The sequence below is a fragment of the Lontra canadensis genome, unplaced genomic scaffold (assembly GCF_010015895.1).
Source record: "Lontra canadensis isolate GAN:19392208 unplaced genomic scaffold, GSC_riverotter_1.0 scaffold44, whole genome shotgun sequence".
Lineage (NCBI taxonomy): Eukaryota > Metazoa > Chordata > Mammalia > Carnivora > Mustelidae > Lontra > Lontra canadensis.
In genome coordinates this window covers 24178-50178 of record NW_022631038.1, presented here as the reverse complement: position 1 = coordinate 50178, position 26001 = coordinate 24178, and the positions used below count along the sequence as shown (strand labels likewise).

General features: G+C 52.4%; 1 protein-coding gene across 1 annotated transcript in view; it reads right to left on the bottom strand.

Annotated features, from left to right (window-relative positions):
- The window catches only part of PARD6G (par-6 family cell polarity regulator gamma), an 80209-nt gene that overhangs the window by 46701 nt on the left and 7507 nt on the right, over positions 1–26001 (bottom strand). The window contains exon 2 of the mRNA XM_032872175.1: positions 10421–10643. Coding sequence (XP_032728066.1) covers positions 10421–10643 — 223 coding nt within the window. The remainder of the gene's footprint in view (positions 1–10420; positions 10644–26001) is intronic.

The window sequence follows — 26001 nt, the reverse complement described above, 5'->3', positions numbered from 1 at the left end:
CATCCACGCTGCCGAAGAACCCCTTTCTTCTGACCCTAGATGACGGCACAGAACCCTGCCCCACCCTGGAAACAGAAACAGTCCTGCTCTATTAACTGAGGAGTTTGCTGCTTTTTGTTTAAAAAGATTTGTTTCAAAGAGAAATCCCGCTAACACAGGCGGCCTGACAGCCAATCACTCGGCTCAGGCCTGTCAGCCCAACCCTGCCAAGAAAGCCCCATGCTGTGCCTCCATGCTTTGCCGTTTCCGCCTCAAACGGGCCATCCGTGAGCTCGCCCCCTTTGAGAACTGGCTGAGATATAAACATGTTGGTCATCCTCTGACCAGCCCTGTGACATGATGGATCAGAACCAGGGAGAGGGTCTCCCCCGGCCAGACCCCACTTGGGCACGGAGGCGCTAGCAGGCACGGTGGGGCCCGAGCACCTACCACGCTCTCCACTTTCAGCTCCAGGCCCAGGGGTCTGCCACTCCCACCCAGCAAGGCCAGGCTGAGAGGGGCACACCAGGTAGGTGGAGTAGGACAACAGCCTCATGAGGTCCCAGCTGAGGTCCCAGCCTTGCAGGGTCCCCACCTGGGTGCTGTCCTAAGGGGAGAACAGCCCACAGCCCACACTTTTGGCCGGACCCTCACCGGCCTTCACTGTAGCCTTCAAGAGGGTAGAGTCAAATCTCACGAGTTTTCATGCCACAAAAGGACAGTTTTTAAAGAGGTGGATGAAAAGATTCCATTCAAATGTCCATCGAACGCCCTTTTAACAAGAAGACCGCGGGCACGAGGTACCTTAGTTCAGAGTATGCACGCCTTTAACCTGGCGAGACATTTCCCCTAATTTACCCCACAGAGAGAACTCGGCACAAAGTAAAAATGCACAACACAGTTTCTAAGAATAGAAAGTTGGAACAGTTTAAATATAAAATAAGGGATTGGTTACATTCTGTTATATTTATATAGCTGATATCTCCTGTTAAAAGGCTAGTGTGTATCTACACACACCCACAAAAAGTAAAAAATACAACACTACCTTAAAATAATATCTAAAAATTGAAATTACTTTAAAGGCATTTGTGTATTATGAGCCGATTTATGAGATAAACTCGCTGGTTTAGTGGGATGTAGCAGCGTGGAAGGGGCTCACCGGAATGTACTGTGGGTTCCTTGGGGTGCCGGTGGTGTTTGTTTCCACCTTGTCTGACATATCTTTTACGAGTGTGTTATAAGCAGAAAAGGCTTTTTAAAAACAAAAAGGCTTACAAAGAGTTTAATGACAGGGTACGCTTATGATATATTAGAGTTTTAAACGCAGGAGTCCAAATCATAAGCATACCATGGGCTTGACTGTGTAAAAGTAAACGGGACCAGACAACAAAGAAGAAGAGACTGGAATCCGGTTCCCTCTCACCATTCACGTACAAGGTTCCCCGGGATGGGGCATTCGCCTCCCTTCCAAGGCTCAGCTTGGGGGAGAGGCGGGCCCAGGGCCCAGGTGCTCCCCGCTGGCCGCGTCCGGGGACGCCGACGACCACATGCTCTCTGACTCCCCGCACGGACATTAGCCTTGCCAGGACCAGCCCCTGGATTCTTCTGGATGGTGGGTGTCTCTGGCTTTGTTTTCTTTCTAATGAGCTACATCAGCACATTCTCTCCCCCTTTCCACTCCCACTCCAGGGGTGAATGCGGGCTCTAGGCATTTTGTTTTCTGCATGTTCCCACGGTGGAGGAGTGGGAGAGTGTGTGCCCTTTCTTTCAGTTAAAAAAAAGAAAAGAAAAGAAAAAAAGAAAGAAATTCTCCAAATATGCAAACTTGGAGAAATCAGTGGCAATTAAAGAAGCAAATGTGTCTCACGAGAAAGCTCCCACAGTGGAAGGGTATCAATCCCTTCCTACGAGCACAAGGACACGATAAGGTTAATTCAGCAAAACCACACTTTCCCTCACCACGTACAGCCTCAAACCCTGGGCAGTGTCTGCGGAAAGAGAACTACAGCATCTGAAAAAGTGGGAGACACTGAGTGCCTCCTGCTGAGCCGTGAGCCCCAGCCGAGAAGCCACACGTGCCTCCCACTAGTTCACGAAGAAGTGGAGAGAAGCAATCCCAAGCAGGACTCCTATGCCCAACACTTTAAGATTCTGCCAGTGCATAAAACCGGATTCGCAATGATTAAAAACATCTTACTTTGAAGAATATCCCGTAGGTACTTTCTCTGGCAACTCACTTAAGTGAAATCATGAGCAAATACCTCCCACCACCCCCATCGTGCAACTTCTGATAGATGAGACGTGCATGTCTTCCTTATTCCAGGCACCGAGAAGAAGGCCAGAAGGCCAGAAACAGTTACCAGACACATGGAAATGTGCAGTGTTTACGTGTACTTTAAAAGTAGATATTTCAGAACACTCTAATCGTGCTGAAAATCTTGTGGCACGGTTGAGTCTGCACAAGCCTCCCATGACGTCTGCAGAAGCTAGTCACCTGCGGGACAAAGGAGCCCCCAAATTCGACAAGGCTTCCAGCTCTAGATCTGGGCTGGGGCCTGGGAGGCAAAAGGCCCATCTCTCAAATAATGAGAGTGCTAGGAGTGCTGGTGTTGGGGGTTTATGTGATGGATAAGTGGTAAAAAGTTAGTGTTTGCACTTCCTGTTTGTTCTGCTAAAAATAGAGATACTCTGAGGATCTCTGCCGGTCTTGTCCGCATTCTCTGGTTTGGGCCAGCTTTCCAAAATGTTCCTGCGTCCTCAGGGAGGGCCAGAGGAGCACGCAGGGACAGAGAAAGTGGTTCCTCAACACTGGCTGAGTGTGCTACCCAAACCTGAGTCCACATTCTCCCACTGTGCCCTCTTGATTCTATAACCTATTAATGGGCAAAGCGTTAAAGTGAAAGGCATAAGGACATCTGTTATATACCCATGGGGAGAAGCCCCAGTTTTTAGCAGGAGTCCAGCCCCACACAGAGGACTGCAGAAGTCTGGTAAATGCTGGGAAAGAGAAGCCTGTGCACATGAAGGCCACAGGCAGGGTTCGCAGGCAGGGCAGAAACGCCATCTCACACCCTAAGGAAGATGTCCCCAAGTCAGTCCCAGGGGGACAAAGTCTGAGTCATTCGTGGCCTGTCATTTGAACTTCCAAGTTCAGGGGCAGACTATGCATAACTGGGTTCTTAACCCTGAGCGCTCCATGGGCCCTCAGGAATCTGAGGGTGCTGGGAAACTGCTTCTCAGAATCACGTTCTTAAAAGCAGTAAGTAAAACACATGTATTTACAAAGGAAATAAGTTATTTTGAAGATGATAAAAATCCAACAGCAAATATGTGATACAACATTATATGTGCTTTCTTACTTATTTAATGTGTTAAATAACAACCTGTACCACTCCTTTAAAATGACAATCACTGCAAATCTTATTCAGACATCTGCTACAACGAACAAGATTTCTACGGGCAGCCAAGTGGCAGGTCTGGCTGACCTTGCCCAGTGTTGGTCACGTTCCTATTAAGTTTACCAATGGACCCAAAACACATGCCTCTCAGGAGCCAATTGGAGGGTCCTGAGCACTGTCTTGAGTTTTGATACCACAGAAATTAATTACAAAGTACAAGTATTCACACCTATTGAAAATGGCTGAATTTCGGAAACAAAGGCTAAAGACGAGCCCAGACAATATCACCCAGGGTCCAAGCTCAGACCCAGGAGAGTCTGGTTTAAATCTCATACTTTTCGAACAGAGATACTGAGATATAATTTATTTAATGAAGCTTAATTTACGTACCATATATCTACCCACTTAAAGAGTAAAATCCAACGGTCCTGAGTATATTTACAAGCCCGGCAGTCAACATCACTGCTGAATTCCAGAATATTTCCAGTGTCCAGGAAAGAAACCCTAACCTTCCTAATACCCGTTCTGCCAGCACCACGAATCTGTGTCTGTCTCTGTGGATCGTCCCATTCTGGACTTCTCATATAGAGTTGATTCTCATTATTCACAGTAGTTATGTTCTATAAAGTCTCTGGAACATTGAACCATGACTCCTGGGAAAATACAGGGGCAGGTTCCTGTGAGCCTCTTGATCATGTCTTTATCCACTGGGCAATACAAACCCTTGTGCTATGTGTGTGTCTGTTTAAAGACACAAATTCACTGTATGTCACCAACTCACAATGTTGAGCTCACAGCCAAGAGCACTTTCAACATAGAGAACACTCTATCCCTCTTGCACTGAGGAAGACGCAACAGCACTCTGCCTGGGGTCATTTTCAACAGTGACATCATAAGAAAAACACAGGAGGATACTGGGAAGAGGGCAGAGCAGGGAGCACCAGGAATCTCTCCCCACTCAGGCAACGACTCCAGGGGCAGACTCTGTCTGATGGGACTCTTTGGGGACCATGGGGTCTGCCGAAGCCTGCAACTGTCCAGGGGAAGTCGTCAGTTTGGGTCTCTCCGAGCTCTCAGCACGGTCGCAGCCACCCAGCCACGCCGCAGGCAGCTGTGCACATGTTTCTGGAACAGCCTGCAGACGCCAGGTGGGCAAGGACCTGTCCTCCCAGTAGCAGGGTCTACGCTCTGACACTGACGGTGGCTTCCCATCACACAGGTGCCGACACCGAGCCTGGCGGCCATCGCTGCCGCCCCTCCAGCTCCAGCTCTGGCGACACACCAAGGGCATTAAAAGGGCAAGGGCCCCCTTGGCCCCCTTTTGGGAGCCACACATTAGGACGTTCAGAAACAGCTGCATAGGTAGGAATTAGGAAGGGACTGTGCGTGCCTACGGAAAGGCTCAGACAAGACCCGAGGAGACAGCAGCTGACACCTCAGGCTGGTTCTCGGCACAGAGACAGCCCGCCGACAATCCAAAGAACTTCGACAGCAAAACAGCAAACCCTGGGGAAGGGGGAGAATCTGATTTCCAGAGTCACCACACCATGAGACTTGAACGTCCAGTGGTCAGTTAGCCAAAAAAATCACAGGTCACACAAGGCAACAGGAGAGTCTGGCCCACTGAAAGGAAAAAGAGAATTCAACAGAATCAGTCCCTGAAAAAGACCTGAGTCAGATCTACTAGACAGGCTTTAAAACAACCGTCTTCAAGATGTTCAAAGAACTAAAGGAAGATGTAGGTAAAATCACGAAAGAAAAAGTATGAACAAAATGGAAATATAAATAAAGAAGTAGAAAAATCAGAAAAGAAACCCAAAGAAGTCTGGGTGTTATAAGAAATTAATGAATCATTGAACACTACATCAAAAACTAATGGTGTACAATATGCTGGCTGAATGAGCATTAAAAAAAAAAAAAGTTCTGGAGCTGTATAGTAACTGAGATGAAAAGCTCACTAGAGAGATGCAAAACAGATTTGAGTAGACAGAAGAAATATCAGTGAACTTGAAGACAGGACATCTTTGGGGACAGTGGAAATGATTAACACTGTGGAATAGAAAGTCCATGAAAAAAAAAAAAAAAAAACAGAGCCCAAGGGACCCGTGGGACACCATCAAGAGGACCAGTATACACACTGTTGGAGTCTAAGGAGGAGAAAAGGGCAGAGAGAGTATTTGAAGAAATAATGGCTGGAGAAAGCCTTCCTAACTGTAAGAAAGACATGTATATAAAATTCCAGATGGTCAGCAAATTCCAAGTCAGATGAAGTCGGAGAGACCCACTTGGAGATACTTTACACCCAGACTTTCAAGACAAGGAGAGAGCCGTGAAAGCAGCGAGAGACAAGAGAGTCCTCACGTCCAAGAGAGGACGCCCAGTAAGATTATCTGCAGACTTTTCATCAGAAACTTTGGTTTCAGCGAACCTGCACCAATACGGTCAAAGCTGTAAGAAGAAAAACTGGTCAGCAGAGAACCCTCTATCCAGCAAAACCGTGCGGCAAAGGGAGAGAGAAACCAAGACGTGGCCAGACAGACAAAGCAGTGGCCATCGGGTGCCCACTGAGCCTCTCCTACAAGAGCTGCTCCTGGGAGTTGGACGGGCACAAGGGAAGGACAGGAGACAGTCCTGGGAAGCCGTGCATGGAGGAAGGTCTCAGGGAAGGCTAACACGTGGCCAGTTATAAAAGCTAAAAACCTGAATGTAAGACCTACAACTATAAAACCTTGGAAGAATACTTAGGACAAATGCCTTAGGACATTGGATTTGACAGCAAAGGCACAGTTACTGAAATAAAAAATTGACAAATTTGACTTTGTACAAAATTACAAATGTTGTACATCAAAAGACGTAATCCCACAGGGGAAAAAGGCAGCCCACAGAATTAGAGAAAATACTTGCTAGTCATACATGTGATAAGGGATGATCATCCAGAATATGAACAACGCCTGAAGCTCGCCAACCAAAGAGAATCTGGTGCAAAAATGGGCAAAGGACCTGAACAGACGTCTCTCCAAAGAAGATGGACAAGTGGCCATTAGGCACTGAAAATATACTCAACATCCCTAAATAATGGGGACTTAGGAGTCAAAAGTACGAGATCCCACCTTATACCCATTGTGATGGCCACTCTATAGAAATCAGAGGGGCACCTGGGTGGCTCAGTTGGTTAGGTATCTGACTCTTGATCTCAGCTCAGGTCTTGATCTGGAGGTTGTGAGTTCAAGCCCCACATTGGGGGGGAGGGTGTGGGGGGAAGAAAAAAGATAAAAAGAAAATCCTAAAAACAAGAGGTATTGGAGAGGATGTGCATAAACTGGACCCCTGTGCACTGTTGGTGGGAATGCAAGTTGGGGCAGCCCCTGTGGAGAACAGTAGGACAGTTCCTCAAAACATCAGAACCAGAGCTACCACATGAAGCAGCAGCATACATAGTACAGGGTGTGTTCCCAGAAGCATCGAAAGGAGGCTTTCAAAGAGATGTTGTCTCACAGTCATAGCTGCATTATTCACAACAGCCAAAACACTGAGGAAACCCAAACATTTGCTGATGGACGACTGACGAACAAAATGTGCTCTGTCCACATGAAAGAACGGTATCCAACCTCACGAAGGAAGGAAGTTGTGCAACATGACACAATGTGGATGAATCTTGAGGACGCTGTGTTCAGCGACATGAGCCAGTTACGGAGACAAATGCTATGGGATTCCACAAAGCAGGGTGGCGGGTGCCGGGGGGTGGAGGGAGGGCAGCATGGGGAGTTCGTTAGGAGACAGACTGACTCAGTCCTACAAGATGAAAAGCATCATGGAGACAGAGGGTGGTGATGGTTGTACGTCACTGGGAATGTATTAAAGTCCCTGAACGGGTCGATGGCAAATTTTACGTCCCATGGATTTTGCCACAGTTAAAGAAGAGAAAATGCAGAAGAAAGTGACAAAGAGGACACTGCGTGGACCGTGGGAAGGACGTTTCTTCCGCCTGAGAGCAGATGCAGGAAGGTGGAGTGGAGCCCTTCCAACGTCAGCCGCATCGGCCGCTGACTGTTCCCTGATCTGCACATCTGCGAACGGCTCCGCGGGTGCCCTGAGTACTGAATGTGGGCCACAAACAGACTGGAGCGACTTCACTGGGAGGATGGACTGAAGAGAGCCCCAGGACAGCAGCCTGGACGCCCGGCTGCTCTCGCCTCTCGTTCTCTCCAAGGTGCCTGCGCGCTGGGTCCGTGACCCCTTGGCCCCTCTGTCCTGTCCCATGGCACATCCAGGCTGTCCACTCACGGCTGCCGTGAGCAGCCCCGCACAAGTTCCGGTGTGGGAAGGTGAGTCCCACATCCTGGGGCTTTGGTGAAGGGACACGGGTCTGGAGTTTTACTGTGCCATCTGTGTAGGTTTGGGGAAAGAGATTAGTAAGTGGCAAAGTAGTTTTCCCAAACCGAACTGCGGGTTCAACTCAACACCTGTTGGAAGACTGAGGACTTTTCACGCGGGACAGTAATGAGCTTTTTCTTACAGGACGCATCCAGGTTCCTAAGGTCAGGATGCGAAGGACAGAGTGTATGGCCACAGCCCAGCCATGAGAACAGCATATGTGATGGACATCTTGGAACCCTTGCTGCAGGGAAAGGACAGGGGACTTGGATGTCACCTTGCAGGGTAGCCTCAGCAAGGCCCTGCCCACGGACGGACACTCCCCCGGTCATCAAGTCCGTCCTGAACACGCAGGGTGTGGAGATGGCTCCTGCTTCCTGCCGTCCACAAAAACCCAAGCTCCCTGCCTCTCCCACCTGGACACGGTGCTCACAGTGACCGTCCACTGAGGATGGTGAGAATGGGGCCCTAGTGTCCCCATGGACGGGACCACGAGGCTGGGCTGAGTGAATGTTAGCGGCACGTTCCTACTCAAGTCTGACAATTATGTGAGGTGGGCACTGCTGTCCCATTTTACAGACCAGAAACGGCATTAAGGACCAGTTGGTCACGGAGCTGGTGACAAGGGTCTGAACTGAGGTCCCCCATGCTCCTTGCTGTCACCTGACAGAGGAAGGCAGGCTTGCAGGGAACGTGCTCACACTGCAAACCCAGGGGCTCAGAAACCCGAAGCCAGCGGGTTAAACTTTGGGCTCTTTGTCCGAGGACAGTGGAGAAGGAACAGTAAACAATTAAGACAGGATGGAGGGCCTCAAAGAAATCTGAGCTTCCCTCGGGAAGTTGACACGTGCCCAGCTGCAAACACACAAACCCCGGGGCTTCCCGCATCACCTCAGCCTCAGTGAATTAGCAGCGCGGGGCGGCGGGCGCCACCAGCCCTCAGCCCAGAAGGGTGCTCTCGGTGGGGCCTCGGGTGGCTGACGAGGCCCACGTGCAGATCTGCAGCTCGCACACCCACCCTGACCTGGGGCGGCCGGGGCGGAGCCGTGGGGTGTGGCGTTCAGAGAACAGCTGACCCATGCCACACGCCACACGGGGAAGCCGGGGGGGACGTGAGGGAATGAGGCAGAGCAGCTCGGGCTGGGCCGCTGGGAGAGGGTGGCCTGAGGGAGCCCCGGGGCGCCGTGGGCGGCACAGGCTGCCAGGCGGGGGTGGCAGGTGTGGTCCCAGGGAAGGGGATAAGAGCAGGAGGACCCCGGAGGCTGCGGCTGAGCTGGGGGCCCAGCACGCCAGGGGCTGGGACGGAGCCAACGTCATTGTGAGGAAGTGACAGCTGTGAAGGCTTCTGGGAACCATCAGCGGGACACCCAGCTCAGCAAGACGGCAGAGGCAAAGCTGTGTGATCTCATGCCAGAGGACCCGTCGGAAAGGGAGGTCAGCAGATCTCCTGTGGCTCCCCCTGTGTGCTCCCTTCCAGCCCACAAACCAGTCGGCCCCAGCGAGTCCGCATGGAGCACGGGCTGTTGGCCAGCTCGCTCAGGCACCTGGATGTGCGGCCGCTTGACGGCACCTACGTCCAGATGGCCATCCGCGCCGCGAGGACCCTGCCTGCCCTCAGAGCCGGGCTCCTGGCCCCACACATGGCCCTGGGTCCCAGCCTCCTCCTGCCGCCAACACTGTGGTGGCCACAGGGTGTGCCCAGCCCCCTGTCCCCACCGCGAGCTGCTCTTGTCCCTCTGCAAGTGCCCCCGAGGTGCTCTGCCCCGTGCGGGCGGCCAGCGGGGTCCCCGAGGTGCTCGCTGGGGGCACAGAAGGTCTGGTCATGACCAAGTCGACCAGGAAGCGCTGTTTTCCAAATGTCGAGCTGCACCTGCAGGGGTTCTCCTCAGTATTTTACTGTGAAACGGGAAGTTTCTCCCGAGTCTGAGATGAAAACAAACATCTAAAATGCAGCTGGGAGTGGCACAAGGACGCGCTTGGACTCAGCAGCGGGGGTCCTCCCTCCCAACCAGACACCTACATGAGCGGCTTATTTTCCCATAAAATGATACTGTTACAGCAAAGCTAGGCCCTGAGAGCGAAAAGTTAACCGAAGTTATAATTGAAAGCTCGCACCATTTTCCAACCCTGAGAAGACGGTGGAGAGCACACACTGGCAGCCACAGCTTCACTCTCGCGTTACTGGCTAAAGCCTGTTTGTTAGTGAACTCCCTTGCTTCCAGTCAAATATGACAGCGTCAATATTATTCCTTCCTCAGTATTTGGACGTCAGAAGTCAACACTACTGAAGACGGAAAATGCATTTTAAAGTGTCTAACAAGGGGCACCTGGGTGGCTCAGTGGGTTCAAGCCTCTGCCTTCGGCTCAGGTCATGATCTCAGGATCCTGGGATCAAGCCCAGCATCGGGCTCTCTGCTCCGCAAGCAAGGAGCCTGCTTCTCCATCTCTCTCTGCCTGCCTCTCTGCCTGCTGATCTCGCTCTATCAAATAAAAAAAAGAAAAAATCTTTAAATTGTCTAACAAATTAACATTGACCAAACAAACATCACTTTCTTTCATCTGCCCACGGGGTAGACACAAGAACCACGTGGTTCTGTCCTGACAGACGGCAGTGGGAGCTGCACCAGTGTGACGGGCACTGGGGACAGGCAGCACCCCCGCCCCCGTACCTCGTTTCTGGATGAAGACCCGGAGCAGAGGGTTTGCGCTGGACACGGCCTTGCAGAAGTTGTCGTCGTTGTTGATGGGCAGCAGGTCCCCGTGCACGTCCGCGTAGCCGATGGTCACGTCCGTGTTGGAGATGTGGTGCGTGTGCACGACCAGCTTGTAGAAGTCTTCAAACTTCCCAGGCTTGTGGCGGTCCAAGGAGAACCTCCGGAACTCAGCCCCAAACTACAGCGCGAGAGACAGGGAGTAAATGAGGGGTGGGGAAGGGCGGCCGAAATAAGGCTTGTTCCCTGAACAACAAGCATGTGACAGTATCCCTGTCCTCACGGAGCTTGTGCAAAGACAAGAGTGGGGGGAGCAGCTCCGCCAGTGCTGCGGGCAGGACGGGTGCTGGCGCTCAGGCTGGACGCAAAGAGCAACGTCAAAACTAATCACCAGGACAGCGCGTGGAACGACAGGAGCCTCGGTGAGGGCCTCCACCCACGGCTGCCCTGCAGGCCCAGGTTAGGGTCTGGACAGCCCTGAGGCAGGGTCAGACCCTCAGGGGCAGGAGGGAAGCAAGAGCCCCCTGGAAGCTCTGCATTCGCCTGAGGGCAGTGGGTAGTCCTACGAGGCCTTTAGGTTAGGAACTGACCTGATAGGGTTTGCATTTCTAAAGGACCGAATGACTGTGCTTCAAAAGGGTCAGATCGGAAGCCAAAGTGAAGGGAGGAAGGACGGTGGTGAAAAGGAGGCTTCAGAAATCTCGGGAGGTGGGGTCCTTGCACTAGCTAGAAGGACAGAGCAGGTCTGTCCCCAGAAAAGCTGGTATTCGCCGTGTGCCCTGGGGAATGCCTGACTGTCCCTGGCCTTGGCTCAGGTGCCCACGCAGTTCTCGGGGGAGAGGACCCCAGGTCACCTCCCATGGGCTGCACCGTGTTGGCATCTGAGGACACCGCCAGTCTGGCCCACGGTTTTCCGGATTAGGGTGGGTTGCTTGCTGCCCCTCACTTGGCTACAGAGGCCTTTACTCATCAGGCAGGACAGACGAGTGCTCTTCAATGTAACTGAAAACCAATTACAGTGGCTCCGAAATACACATAAACGAAACGTCCAATGAAGTTTACGCTGAACGAGTCGTTACGTCATCTAGACATTATGTCAAGGGCAAATCGCTCCCACCACATGGGTCTGTGTGGCTCTCAAACAAGGTGGGCATCAGAACCACCTGGAGTCCCCCTGAGGTCACGACTGTGCTGACCTGGAGGCCAGCCCAAGACCTGCATTTTTAACAAGTTCCCAGGAGAAGCGGGTGCTGTCGGGCTGGGGACCGCACATACGAAACCCACGATTTTAGGGGAGTCCATCTCCCAATCTCCCCACCCACAGATCTCTGAGAATCAGAGCAAAAGCAAAAAAGCAAAAGGAAACAAAGTCCTCACCCACCCTGCACTGCCCCGGGAATAAAACACTTCCAGGCACACAACAGCGGGACATCCGAAAACGTCGGTCTGGGAACGGCCACCCTCCGTGAGGAAGCATGGCTCCTCCAGTCTGCCTCCCACACGCGGGGTGAAGGGGGTGCGGCGGGGCTTCCCCCTTTGCTGCCATGGGGGTGCACAGCCCAGCAAACCTGAAAGTCCCACCCCGAATTCTTTAAAGACAGGAGTGATTTCGTACTCGTCCCCGCACGCCGCACGGGCTGGCCTCTGCACACGGGGACGGCACCCCGCGGCCACGAGACTCATCAGGACGCCCAGGGCCGAGCCTATGACGTGCACTCCGGGGAGTCCTTTTCAGCTTGGGCTGTGCCATTCCATCACGAACGTGTGTCTGAACAGCAGCCGCCCCCCTGCGCCACCTCAGTCCTGACAGCAGTTAGCTTGCAGAGCGGCCTGAATCCCTGTGCGCCCCCGTTCAGTAAACACGTCAAGGGAGTTGGATCCCGTCTGATGAGAGCAGTGAGCACCTCCGACGTTCGCGCTTCTTCCCCAGACTGGACGCCATGCACATGCTCTAAGCAACTCGGGCTGCCTCTCCTCCTCTCACCCCTGTGGGACCCAGGCCACATCCCAGCTTGAGCAGCGAGGACCAGCACGTTGGACAAGCCCGTTTGGTCTAAGACACAGCTAAGCTGTTTCTCACTTCTATTAGTTTCCTTCAAAATACGTCCTACTGTGCTGATGTGAAATGAAAATCCAGATAAAGCTACTCTGACCTGTTTGATAACGAGGCTGGCTTAGTCGATCCCACAGAATGGCAAACACGCTTCATACGTTGAATGGACCTCCAAGTTTAGCAAAAAGAGGTATGAAATGGGATATTAGCATTTTCCCTACATTTTTGTTGTGGCAAAATACACATAACATAAAACTGACCATCTGTGCCAGGTCCCCACCATCCATGTGCCTTTGATGCTGTGGACTGAGTCTGTCCCCTCGAACACGATGCCTCAGCCCCTCTCCCAGTCCCTCGCCATCACCTGCCCCAGGACTCTAGGACCACGACTCCTCCCCGTCCTTCACATGAGTGGGATCACACAGTTTGTCTCTGTGACTATCATGGGCATGATTCCTCCCATTCTGTGGGTTACTTTACTCTGTGCACCTTGGTCCTTCTAAGGGGAAATGTCACGGCTGTGGTCAGGACACAGGGAAGAGAAGATGGGCGGTTTCAGGCAGCTAACTTGCCTGCTAACCTAGAACAGGTGCCATATGAAGGTTTTTCTTAAAAAACGTTCCTTAGTAAGCACTGAGCTTTGAAGTCCTGACTGGTTTGGAGTGAGGACAGACAGCCCCGTTTGTGGGGTTCAGCCAGTTTGACACTGGGATAGCAGGTCTGACCCTCAGCAGTCACTACATGGTCATGAGCCTTGGGGGGAGACCCCCCACCCTAGTGGAGATTCTGGGCATTTCAAGATGGTCTCCAGGGAAAGCTCAGGCATTTTCGGAGGGATCCGGACACACTACTGGAGTGGTCTTCAAACATCACGTGCCCCTGAAGAACTCAAAAAACTACCATGATCAAAAGGATAATATATTTTAAAGTTAGCATGTAACTTTTTCTTTTTTCTTAAAGTATTTTATTTATTTGAGAGAAAGCAAGACAGAGATAGTGAGAGAGAGCACAAGTGGGGAGCAGAGGCAGAAGCAGGCTCCCCGCTGAGCAGGGAGCCCGATGCGGGCCTCTATCCCAGGACCCTGGATCATGACCTGAGCTGAAGGCAGAGGCGTAAGGACTGAGCTCCCAGGCGCCCCTGACTTTTTCATAAGAAAGACAAACAGTTGCAAAGGACACAATTTCTGGCGTTCTGCAGATATTTCTTTTAAAAATAAATATCAGATAATCTTTCAAATACAGTCAATGAAATCTAAATGCCATAGTGATGTGATGTCACCATCACGCATTTTAAAATAGAATAAGCAAACTCTTCTGGAGATCCCAGGTTCCACAGGGTTGCTTTTCCTCTTTGGTCTCTTGTTGCTATTACCCTGCCCCAACATTTTATCATAATAATTTATGCCTGAGTGCCCTATCACTTTTCTGTGCAAGAAAAACAGATAAGTTGAATTAAACATTCCTTTTCACATAGCCACAAGGCTCTACGTGTGGAGAATGCTTCTACATTTTGTTGTCAGTGGGTATGGAGTTTTAATTCTGCCTATGGAAAGAGTCCTGGATTGAATGTACAACAATGTGAGTGGAGCTGAGGCTGGTCACGTGCTTGAAAACTGGCTAAAATGGCAAATATAATGCATGTGTATTTCACCAGAACTATAAAGTAACATAAAATAGATTTTTTGCAGTAAAGAAGGTTCTAGCCCGAGTCATTACAATGATTAAATCATGATTAGAACACAGCCACAACATTTCGTAGATAATTATTAACCAGCCAAAGTAAAGACTTAAAAAATCTTTCACTGAATGAAAACTGTTTAACGCGCCACGAGGCAAGTGTGGCGTTGGCTCTTCCGCTCCTTCTTGCCGTGAACGTCAGCACTGGGAAGGCTTCTCTGGGCAGCGAGCAGATGGGACCGAGGGCTCCGAAGGTACGCCAGACCCCAGCTCTCGGACTCTCACCAGGTCGTGTGCCAAAGATAAATAATCATAGAGTGCTCTATTGTTAAAATTACTTTTGATAATCTATTAGCTGACATTTTAAATAGGACAACTTTGAATGCTGTTAGAAGCAAAATACTGGAAACAACTGGCTTGTATGATTTCCTGCCCAAACCCTTGGCACAATTCACTTTCTCAATTTCTGGTAAGGACACCAAGAATTATATAACAAAGAATCCTACCTGCTAATTATTGCATCTAGAGGAAACCTGTGTGATCTGATATAAGGGGGAAGTAAAAATACAAGATTTGTATTCCATGCCTTTAGTTTTTTAAATAAGATGCTCTTATCACAATGAAGTTGGATTCTTAGGTAACACCATTACCAGAAGTCTTTCAAAAAGGATAAACGACCTAAATGTAGGACCTACAACTGTAAATGGTTAGATGAAAACTCAGGGCAAAAGCTTCAGGACACTGGGTCTGGCAATGGTTTCTTGGATAGGACACCAAAGGCACAGGTCGCAGAAGAAGAAGAAACAGACACTGCACTTAGGGCAATCTGCCTTTCCTGTATCAGAAGACATTGTCCACAGAGGGGGCTCAGTCAGTGAAGCGCCTGACTCTTGGTTCCAGCTCAGGTCACGATCTCAGGGTCCTGAGGTCATGCCCACAGTGGACTTTGCTCTCAGCATGGAGTCTGCTTGTCCCTCTCCCTCTGCTCCTCCCCCCAACTTGCTCGCTCCCTCATAAATAAAGTTTAAAAAAAAAAGAGGACACGATCCGTGGAGTATAAAAACCTGTAAAAAGGGAGCATGTTCAGAATGTATGCAACTGCTAAGTGTGCTGTGGCTCACGCCCACACAGCAGGTTAACACGCGTCACTGAGCCTCAAACAGGAGGGCCGTTCTGGCCCCGCCACCGCACAGACAAGCCTGGGGCACTCGGGGCCGTGCGATCCTCGCGGACGAGGTCCCTGGACCCATCGGATCCCGGAGACAGAAAGCAGGTGGTGGGCGCAAAGAACTGGAAAGTCACTGCTTAACTGGCAGACTTTGAGTTTCACAGGACAAAGGAGTTCTGGAGATGGTGGGGACAGCTGCGCGGCACCGTGAATGTACTTAGGGACACTGAACCGCACGCGTAAAACAGTTGGGCGGCAAATCTTTCGTGATGTGTGTTTTACTACAGTAAAAGAAATGGAGGGGAATAAGATTTCCGCAGGAGGCTGTGACAAGCTCGGATTCATTCCTATGATACGGACAGCCACTCACACAGGCAGGGCTGTCAGTGTGATCGGTAAAGCCCCGAGAAGGCTCTAATCTCTCCTACCTGGCTGATCTTGGGGTTCTGTGAGTCAGGAGCGAAGGCTTTTAAGGCGAATTGTAAGCAGCTGGAGTGTTAAAGGTGTGCCCCAAGAGCCTCAGAGCACAGCCTCTGGTTCAAATCTTTCCAGGAAATCTTGGTTCAATTACCGGCTGACCAGGACCCTAACAGTGGTCACACATGACAATAATACACTTTACAGAATTACTCTAGGGAAGTCATTAAATAAAAAGCAGCAACAAGCACAAACCCTTCAGAGGGAAGGGTTTGATTTCCACATCATATTATTTAAAATGTTGAGTTTTCAACAAATTTATGAGATCTATAAAGAGACAGAAAAAAATGGCCTCCATGCAGAGGAAAATGAGCAGCAGACAGACAGTCACTTAGGGTCCCAGAGGCTGTGCTCACAAGACAGAGATCTGAAATCAGTTATTATAATTATGTTCAAATGACTGAAGGAAACCACGTCTACAGAGCTCACGGAAACCACGAAAGCAAGGAACACGTTATAAACAAAGAGATGAAAATCATTAAAAAAAAGAGAAACAGATGGAAATTCTGGAATTGAAGAATATAATAACTGAAGTGAAGACATTCCCTAGAGGGACTCAACAGATGGTTAGACGTGGCTGAAGAAAGAATCGGCAAACGTGAGGATGGGTCGTTTGAGACTGTACTATCTACGGAGTAGAAAGACAAAAACGAACAGAGTCTCAGAGATCTGTGGCTGGCTACCACGCATCCCAAGGAAGACACGACCTGGTAAGAGTCTGAGAGCTGGGGTCTGGTGTGCCTTCAGAGCCCTCAGTCCCATCTACTCACTGCCCAGGGAAGCCTTCCCAGTGTGGACGTTCACGGCAAGAAGGAGCAAAAGAGCCAACGCCACACTTGCCTTGTGGAGGGTTAAACAGTTTTCATTCAGTGAAAGATTTTTTAAGTCTTTACTTTGGATGGTTACCTAGAGCGAAAAAGGCAGAAGGAATATCTGAAGAAACAAAGTCCATAACTTCCCAAATCTAATTTAATCTACATACCGAAAAGTCCAATCTACAATTAAGATGAACTCAATGTGATCACACCTGGACGCATTATAGGCAAACTGTCAAAATCCAAAGCCCGAGAGAGGATCTTAAAAGCAGGAAAACAATTCATTACATAGAAAGGATCCGCAAGTATATGAATGACTTCCTGTCTGAAATCATGGAGGCTAAAATGTTGTGGGATGTCATGTCGGGGGGGTCGGGGAGAGAATGTCAAGTGAGAACTCTGTGCCCAGCAACACTGTCCTTCACAAATGAGGGAGAAATGAGATAGTCTGAAACACACAAAAATAGAGAATTTGCCACCAGCAGACCTGCCTCATAAGAAATACTAAAGCTATGTTTCAGGCTGAAATAGAAGCCCAGTACCCGAATCCACGGTAGAAACAAGCAGCACCACTGAATGGAACTACGGAGGTGTACATAAATGGTAGTCAAAGTGTACTTTTGCTTGCTTGTAACTTGTTTCTTCTGATTAAAAGACAACTCCAGAGGCAGCCAGCTTTCCTACCTGCTGGGAGCCTCTACTTGGTCTACACCAGGCACGCTGACCCCGCAGCAAGACTAGGGTCTGAAGCAGTAACATTTGGCATGGGGCCGTGGGCTTTCCCTGGACAGTGCCAGGCTCTCCTGAGTGGATCCTGGCCTTACACTGCCCCCCAAAACGCAGTACTGACATGTCCTACAATAAAGATGAACCCTGAAAACATGTTAAGTGAAAGATGCCAGACACAAAAGACCAGATACAGGTTTTTTCACGTATGAGCCTGTTTACGTGCAAGGTACCGGATAGGCAGAGTCACAGAGCAAACGGACTCCTGGTTGCCTGGGGCTGGGAGAGAAGGGATTGAGAATGGCTGCTAATGGGTAGGAGGGTTATTTCTGGGGTGAGGAAAATGTTCCCAAATTAGATAGTGGTAATGACTGCACAACTCTGTGAATATACTAAAAACTACTAAATTTATACTTTGAAGTTGTGAATTTTATTTCACGTGAGTTATAGCTTATAGAGCCGTTATTTATTTTTTTTTAAGTTTTACCTCAAAGAATGATTTTTTTAAATAGCCAATTGAAGGCTGATTGGAAGCTGTATTCAGAAACACAGAAAGCCCAGAGAGTGACATCGGACGGGTTCAATGCAGACCCTGCTTTTGCTCTTGGCATACAGGAAACCCTAAGGGACCAAGTGTCCAGGCATGTGTTGTCAGCCTACACCAGTTTAGAAAATAAAAACTTTTAAGAAGCCCCCTCCCCATCACTGCTGGGTTTGCAGAGCAGAAACAGGATGTGAGATGCAGTCCAAGCTGGTAGGGCAGGCTTTTCCAGTTTGGATTGGTCCCACGGTGTTGAACTGGTAAGGACAGAGGGCAGGCATTCGGTGCAGGGTAGAACTTGCCTTCCCTCACACCCATCTCCACCCTTGCTCCAAACTGTAAAGGGCCCTCAGTCCCTCTTCTCTTCAGAAACTAAAACTCCATTCAGATGGTACTTCTGGAGTCACAAGACTCTGACAGTACCAGTCTGTTCTCATCATTCAGTGTCACGGGACTCCAGGAGTGCTACCAGGATTATTTCTTATTTTCCAGGTTAAAAATACTAAAAATGTAAAATTTTCTTTTTCCTGATACCTAATGAGATCTCTCTACACTTTCCTGTATGTTACAAAAAATCCGTTTTCTGTAGAACATGGCAGAGCACAAAAGGCTTGTTTGCAGTGCCTGTCTTCATGTGCACAATTAAGTTTTAAGCTTCCCCATTGGAAGTGCCCCTCCAGCTTCTATACTGAGGGTCTCAGAGAGGGTGAGACATCTGCCCAAGGTCACAGAGCACCTGGATTCCAGGCTGGAAAAAATACCCCATTTCCTGACTCTGATTCAGTTCCCATCTGCAGCACTAAGCAGGTACCACTCCAAGCTAACCGAAAAGTCATTCTTCCTACGATGGAAAACATGGTCCCCAGATTTCCTCTTAAACTCGCTCAGGTGCTGTTTTCTTTAAAACTCTAAAATGGCACATTTTTTGATGACTGAGAGGCAGCTCTGGCTCATCGTCATCCCTCCTGTGAGGGCTGAAGTCACAGGGAAGAGGAGGAAAACCAAGCTGAGCACGGTCTTCTCACTGAGGCCATCTCCACGGCTGTCTTTCCAGCTTGGGGCAGCGTTTAGGGGCTTGAACCCCACGTGAGGTCCCTGCACGCCCAGAGAGGACAGGGAGGGCTGACTCATCTCTGTTTCCTTCACTTGAAGACTGAAGCCTCACACATATTTGTGTTTCTAACAGTCTCGTGGGGCAGCCGCATACACCATTTTTAATCTCAAGCCACCTGGGAGAGAGGTATTATCCCTTCACGGAGGCAAGCGGCTCAAACCCTGGGGTGCAATTGCGGGTTCATGGTCTCTCTTTGCCACAGCGTCTGACTCGATTGCCCCCCACCCCCAGCTCGTCTCCCTCTTCAGGTGGTTTTCACAGAAACTGGAATTGAAGGGCAAGTTCTCTAATTCTCAATGTCTATCCTCTTTCATCATTTCCTTAAAAAACTTGCTGTTTTTAAAAAAAAGTATTCTTCCTTCTTATGCATTTAAAGCAAGGTAGTCTTTGCTCTGAAATAGCACAAAAGTTGCCCATACATGCCTGTGAACAGAGCCACCACAGGGAAACCAGCAAAATTCATGCAAGACAAAAAAAAAAGAGGAAAATCGGGGTCTAGCATCTGGTATGACGCTTGGGGTGCCAGCTGGAGCCCGGAGCTCACCCGCTCTGGGGCTGGTCCAGTGCCCGGGCCGGCTCGTGAGAGCCCTTGTAGGGACATCTGACCGAGACCTGAGCCGTGTGTGAGGATGTGTATTTGCATACCTCCAACACGCATGCTTTAAAAAAAGAATTGGAGCCACACTGCTTGGTATGTTTTTCTTTATGGTTTGAATAGGGATAGAACCACATAGCTCAAAATTCAAAAGGTTTTCAGTAAAAAGTCTCCCAGCCACCCAGCCCCCTCCCTACAGGAACCAGTGATTTCAGCTGTCTGTGCCCTTCAAAGCCATGTGAAGGCGTTGTATGTGAACTCTATCCACAGTCCTTCTTTTCTAAACAAACAGTAATACACCCTCTACACTGACCCTCTCTGTGCTTTTCTTCACTTATCTGCTCCACTGTGAAAACATTCCTTCTCTGAATGCTTGTGGTCTTGTGGAGGAGGCATCTCCAGCTGTCAGAGGCCCCTGAGTGAGGAAGGGTAAGTCACTGGGCCCACAGGGACATGACAGGGTGTCGTCAGACTCACCCCGCAAGGCCACAGGAGCCAGGAATTCAGGTAGAGTCCTTACCAGCTAAAATTTGTTCAGTAACCGAGTCACTTGTAAGATGCGTCCAAACCCCACGCGGCCACCAGTCTGTAATTACCGCGTGAGTGACAGCAGCAAAGGAGCACAGCCCGAGAGCAGGGCCGGTTGTTCTAGACCAGCATCGCTCCTGCACACAAGTCTTCACTCAACTGAGGAATTAAACTTCTATTAACTGGTTTTAATATAAAATTCTAGAATTTTAATTAAGTCAAAACAGGAACATAGGAGGAGACTGGAGCATGAAGTCATAAGCCGGGTCCCATGCCACACACCAGCCCAGGCCTGGGGGTTAGATCTGAAGCCAAACAACAGCGTCACGCGCCCCTCCCCCACGCCAGGTGTCACCGCGAAGCGGGGCGTGATCACCTTCAAACCCAAGGAGGCGGTGTCCCAACGACTATCTGCACGCAGGCGAGTGACAGGCGACCCGGAAGGGTCCTCAACCATGTAGAGCCGTCGGTGCGGAAAGCAGGCTGTGACCCCACTTCCGACGGCGCAGCAGTGGAGACACGGCGGCTCGCGGGGTCCCGCCGCACCCGGAACGCCCGAAGGTGTGTGTGGGAGAGAGGCCTTGTTTCCACGCCTCCTGCCCTGGGTACGTAGGGAAAGAACGGGTCTCCTCGTCATGCCTGCCCTGCCCCAGGCCCCGCAGTCCCGCGGCCCCAGACCCACTTGCTGAATAACCAGGGTCACGCGAGGCTCCTGCTGTCGCCGGCCGGTCCGCGCGGGGCTGCTCTCGGCACCAGGCGGCGGGGGGAGCCCAGCCGAGAAGAGGCCCCAAAACTACGCGCCAGCGGGAAGACCCGCCGCAGAGAGCCGGGGCGCGTGGTACCTCCCCGAGCGCACCGGGTCGGTCGGTGCCACGCGCCGGGGGAAGGCAGCCGGCTGGTCTCTCCCCGCAGCCCCCGCGGGTCACCGCGGGGTCTCCCCCACACAGCCCGGGTTAGGGGCGGCCGCACTGCCGCGGCCGGGGCTTGGGGATGGGGCGACCCCCGCATCCTGCCTGCAGGATGGGCGGCGGGGAGGCTCTAGGAAGCAGCGCGCGGGGAGGCTCCCGCACAGCGCCGGTCCCAGCACACGCGCTCTGCTCCTGATTGCGGCCCTAACACAACGAGCACTTGTTTTACCTAAAAAATGCCCTCCAGGCCTAGACTCCTCAGTTACCGTGAAACTGCTGTCATCTTGAAGGATCCGGGAGGGTCCTGGACACTGGGTCTCATTCGGACCCCCGCTCCCACTGACCAGGGCCCGAGCCCGAAGCCCAGGGTTCCTAGGGTCGTTTCCCGCAGGGACACGCCGTCTTGGGTAAAAGATACTCCATGGGCCGTCCGCGGGCTCCTTTGTCCTTTCGCGCACGACAAGCGCAGACTTAAGCTGACGCACCCACGCCACCCTGGTTATCCAGCCTGGTTACCCCCGCAGCGCCCGAGCTCTCTCGGCGGGGCACCTCTCGGCCCAACATTAGGGACCCGGTGTCACCACACCCGCCCCCCCCCCCACCAACGGAGACTCCCCACTGCGGCCAGTGAGGCCCCACCCCCCACCACACCCCTGAGGCCCCGCCTCCAGGCCCCTCAGGAGAGAGCAAAGGGGGAAGTCATCAGAAAGATTTTCAGGGAAAACATTCACCAAAATATTTAGTTGTCAAAAATGTTAAATTTTCACCAGAGGAAGCACATTCCCAGGATGAAATGTAATTAAGCCAACAGAAATGCTGTCTTGGGCGCCTGGGTGGCTTAGTCGGTGAAGCGTCTGCCTTCAGCTCAGGTCAGGATCCCAGGGTCCTGAGTTCGAACCCTGCTGAATCTAGTGTGATCCTTAGGGTGCAGCACAGAGCAAAGCCACAAGGCCCAGCCCAGAGCTGTGACTCCTGCCTAACCCAAGAGGCAAGGGAGCTAAGCACTCTGGGCCCGCCTGCCACCAGTGAAGCCAGGCTCTCTGGGGCTGGACCTCCCCAACGTGTGTGCCTGAGCCAGCAGCAGCACTGTCACCTGGGAACGGCTGCAGATGGGTGACCTCAGGCCCCAGGCTTAAGGAGGGAGTCACTAGACTCCCAGTGACTCAGGCACACATCAGTCTGAAAAGCAGGGCTGTGCCCATCCCAGGGGGCATCTCGCCAGTCACTGCTAGGGGCTGCTGTTTAGGGTTGGTTCCTTGAACAAAAACTTACTGAATGCCAGGTGTGCGTGGCACCTGGTGCCAGGGCCGAGTGCCTTCATGGGGCTGACGGTTGTTTGAGAGCCCAGTGCTGGGCGGTGATCACACATGCGGATGTGTAGTTCCAAACTGAGAAATGCACACACAGAAACTACAGGACGCAGGCCCTGATTCGAACTGTGTGTCTAAGGAAACGAAACACCCAGGTGAAGAGAGGACCAGAGCGGCTTGGCCACAGCACAGGTGGAAGGAGCACAGACAGCTCCAGACGTGACAGATCTCAGATGCTTGTCTGCACAGTGATGCAGCCATATCAGGCTGTTTGGGGACAGGGTCAAGGAGCAGGAGTGCTTGCGTCTGCCCCAGAGAAAATGGTGGGAAGACTTCCCTTCACAGAATGATCCGGAAGCAAAGGCTGTTATTCTCATGTGGCATTTGTTGGAGCGTGGGACCTGCCGTGGGATGACTTCCTGAGCTGACGTGATGAAACAGTTTAAAATCAGGCCACAGACCTGTGAGTCAGATGGGGTGTAGCCGACAGCAGAGCCTGGCCCCTTCCTGGGCCCCATCCACCTACCCCAACCTGCAGGGATGATGGCCCAGCTGTGGCAGCCACAGGACGACTCAGGGGAACAACCCTGTGAGGGTGCTGGGGATGGAGAACCCAATGCACCTGGGTCACCTCAGTGAGCACGTGTGTGTGCTACAGGTCACACGTGTGCTCCTCTGCTCACACACATGATCTGCGTCCATGGACCCAGCCCCGCTTAACGGAGATGTGGGGCAGGGCTGAGAGTGGAGGACACAGAGATCTAGGAACAGGGTCCATGGTTTCTGTCTGGCAGGGATTTCCAGTATGGTAGAGCAGGTGTGGTCAGTGCCATGCCTTCTGTACAAGCTCTCTTTAACCCTAACAGCCATGCACGAGTGTCACTGGTCCCATTTTAAAGGCCAGGAGACTGAGACCTGGAAGGATGCGATCCCTGACCACAGTCACGAGGGTAGTGAACAGAAGAACTGGGGCTGATGCCGGAGAGAATGCAGAAAAGATCCAACGAGCTCCAGTGATAAACTGAGGACTCCACGACAGAAGTCAAGCCCCGGGACACCCCACTGGGAGCAGACTCCCCAGGTAGGAAGGGGTGTCTGAGCCTGCCAGCCTGAAGAAGGGCTGCCGGCAGGTGGGACCATGAGGGCGGGTCTGGCTGCTCTGGAGCTGAGGGTCACGGTGCAGGAGACCTGGCTGCTTTGAGAGGTGGAGCTGGCAGAGTGGAGGGACGCAGGAGGTGAAGGCCAGGTTTCTCACCTGGCCCTGCCTCCATGGGACTTCTCGGACGCGGAAATCCACTCCAGCGGAAGCTTGGAACCCTGGCCCCTTAAGGAAGCGAGGGGACATCCTAGTATGAACTCACGAGTCACAAAAAAGGGGGCAGTTTCCAGGGACGGGGATGGGCTGAGATGGGATGGGGTCTGGACCAGTGATGTCTTACCCATAGAGATGGGAGGGCAGAGTCATGAGGCACAAGGCCCTGCGGGGGCAAATTCCCAACTGTCCTTTTCTGGCTCTGTGCCTCTGGATAATTTAAACTTCTCTGAGCATATTTCCTCCTTCAAAAAAAAAGGGACAAAAACACATTTTTCATAGGGTTTTTGTGAGACTCAAATATATGTGCATGCTGAGCGAGTGTGGTCCCAGCAGAGGGGCCTCTGCTCACCAGAGTGCCTGGAGAAACGCATCACACACGGGCGCTCACAGGGCTGTGGTCTCAGCCCTTCTCAAAGACCCACACTTGCCCACACAGTCGGGCAGCCCTTCCGCTATGCACCCGCAGCCATGCCACTCAAGGGGCATCTGCTGAGGGGCATGTCCAGGGGTGCCAGGGAGCAGGGGAGTCGCCACGGTACTCTGCTCACAGCCACAAAGAGGAGGACGTGGGAGAGCTGGTCAGGTTCACCCTGTCCCTGCCATCTCCGCAGCACAAGTTGGGGCCCACAGGGCCGCCTGGGAGAGGGGTACTCACAGGGTGCGTGCGGGATGCTGAGGGAGTCGCACAGCCCCGAGCCAGTGTCAGGAGGCGTGGGGCCGGGGTGCAGGTCGAGGATATGACTGCCGAGTGCGGCCGGGCAGGTAGGTGGTGTCTGGCTTCCAGAGGTGTAATCGGGGAATGACATGAAACACACGGGAAGCGACTGCGGGTTTAAGACCTGGTTTTGGCACTTACAGGCGGAACCTCGGTCAGGCGACCTGACAGGCGAGTCCCCGGGGTCCTCTTCTGCCCAGCCCATGCACACGCTGGCAGAAAGCCCCGCACAGCCGGTGCTCCCGGAAAGGGGCTGTCACCGTGAGACCTCACTGTAGCTGAACACAGGTCACACCGCCCGGACTCTCCTCCTGCTGGTGTGACCGGGTGGCAGCTGCTCCCACTGGGCTCGTGGAGGCTCCCAGGGCTGGGAGGGAGCCCGAGACTACGTGCCTCCCAGAAACACAATCAAGGCCAAGTGTGGGGCATCCGTGGTGGCACAGCCCGGGCCACTCTCCAGGCTGTGCCGTGACTAGTCCTCCACCGCCTGGGCTGAGGAGAGGCATCACTGACCGACCAGCAATGGGGCCACGCCCCGGGGAGACTGCTCCCAGCCTGTGTGCTGGGGGGACAGGGCCGGTGACGCCGAGCTCATGGGGAGAAGGGATCCTGGGGCAGCTCATCTCCTGAGGACTGGACGAGGGTCCTCTACACCCCATTTCCTGCAGGAGGGTCTCCCAGACCTGCAGAGCCCCTCGTCACCTTCCAGTCCACGGGAGCATGTTCCGGGGAGCCTGGGCTCTGTGCCCCTAACCCTGCATGGGTACAGCGGCTCATGGGCCCAAGGGGACCAGAACCCAGAGGCGGGGCGCCACCTCCTCCTTCACGTGAGGGACCATCCCACAGACACAGAAGTTTGTTTTGTCCCACAGCAACACCCCATTATCATCACAGACCAGAGAGGGAAGTGAGGTTAGGACCCGTGGGTGGGGAGCCGGTGGCTCGGGCCCCCATGCCGTGGAAAACAGGATACAGACATGACTATCATCTCCAAAGCCCTCCAGCATGGCCCTCACAAGTCTCCCTCCCGCAACCTCTACCCAGGGGCCTCGGGGTCCTTCCACGAAGCACGCGTCCCCAGAAAGAGGCCCCTTGTCTGTCCCTGCCCTGTCTCAGAAGCAAAGGCACCAAGAGAGCTCTGCCTTGTAGGCAGGCCGGCGCCTGAGCCGCCTGCGGGCAAGCGAGCCGATGGGAGAAACGGAGAACAGACTCGCGGCTCTCTGTGGGATGTCCAGGAGGCCGGACAAAGCCCCAGGACGGGCTGCAAGGCAACGGTCATACCTGCGGGCGTGTGAGCGAGCCGAGGGGGGGCGAGGCGGCAGACCTCCCAGGGCACGGGCGGTCTGACGCTTGCCCTCACAGCTGTCCACACCCGCCAAGCTGCAGGTGGCCCATGAGGCCTTCGCTCTGGACATGAAGCTCAGACAATCGCGTGGGGGGAGATCTCCCTTTCTCACGCAACAGCCTGCGCAACAGATGCCCCGCGACCCGTCGAGCAGCCCCCAGGCCCACCTGTGCTCATCTGGAGTCTCTGCTTCTCCCACGACGCCAGGCCCACCAGAGGGGCCCACGGAAGCTGGTGTGGACTAAAGGAAAG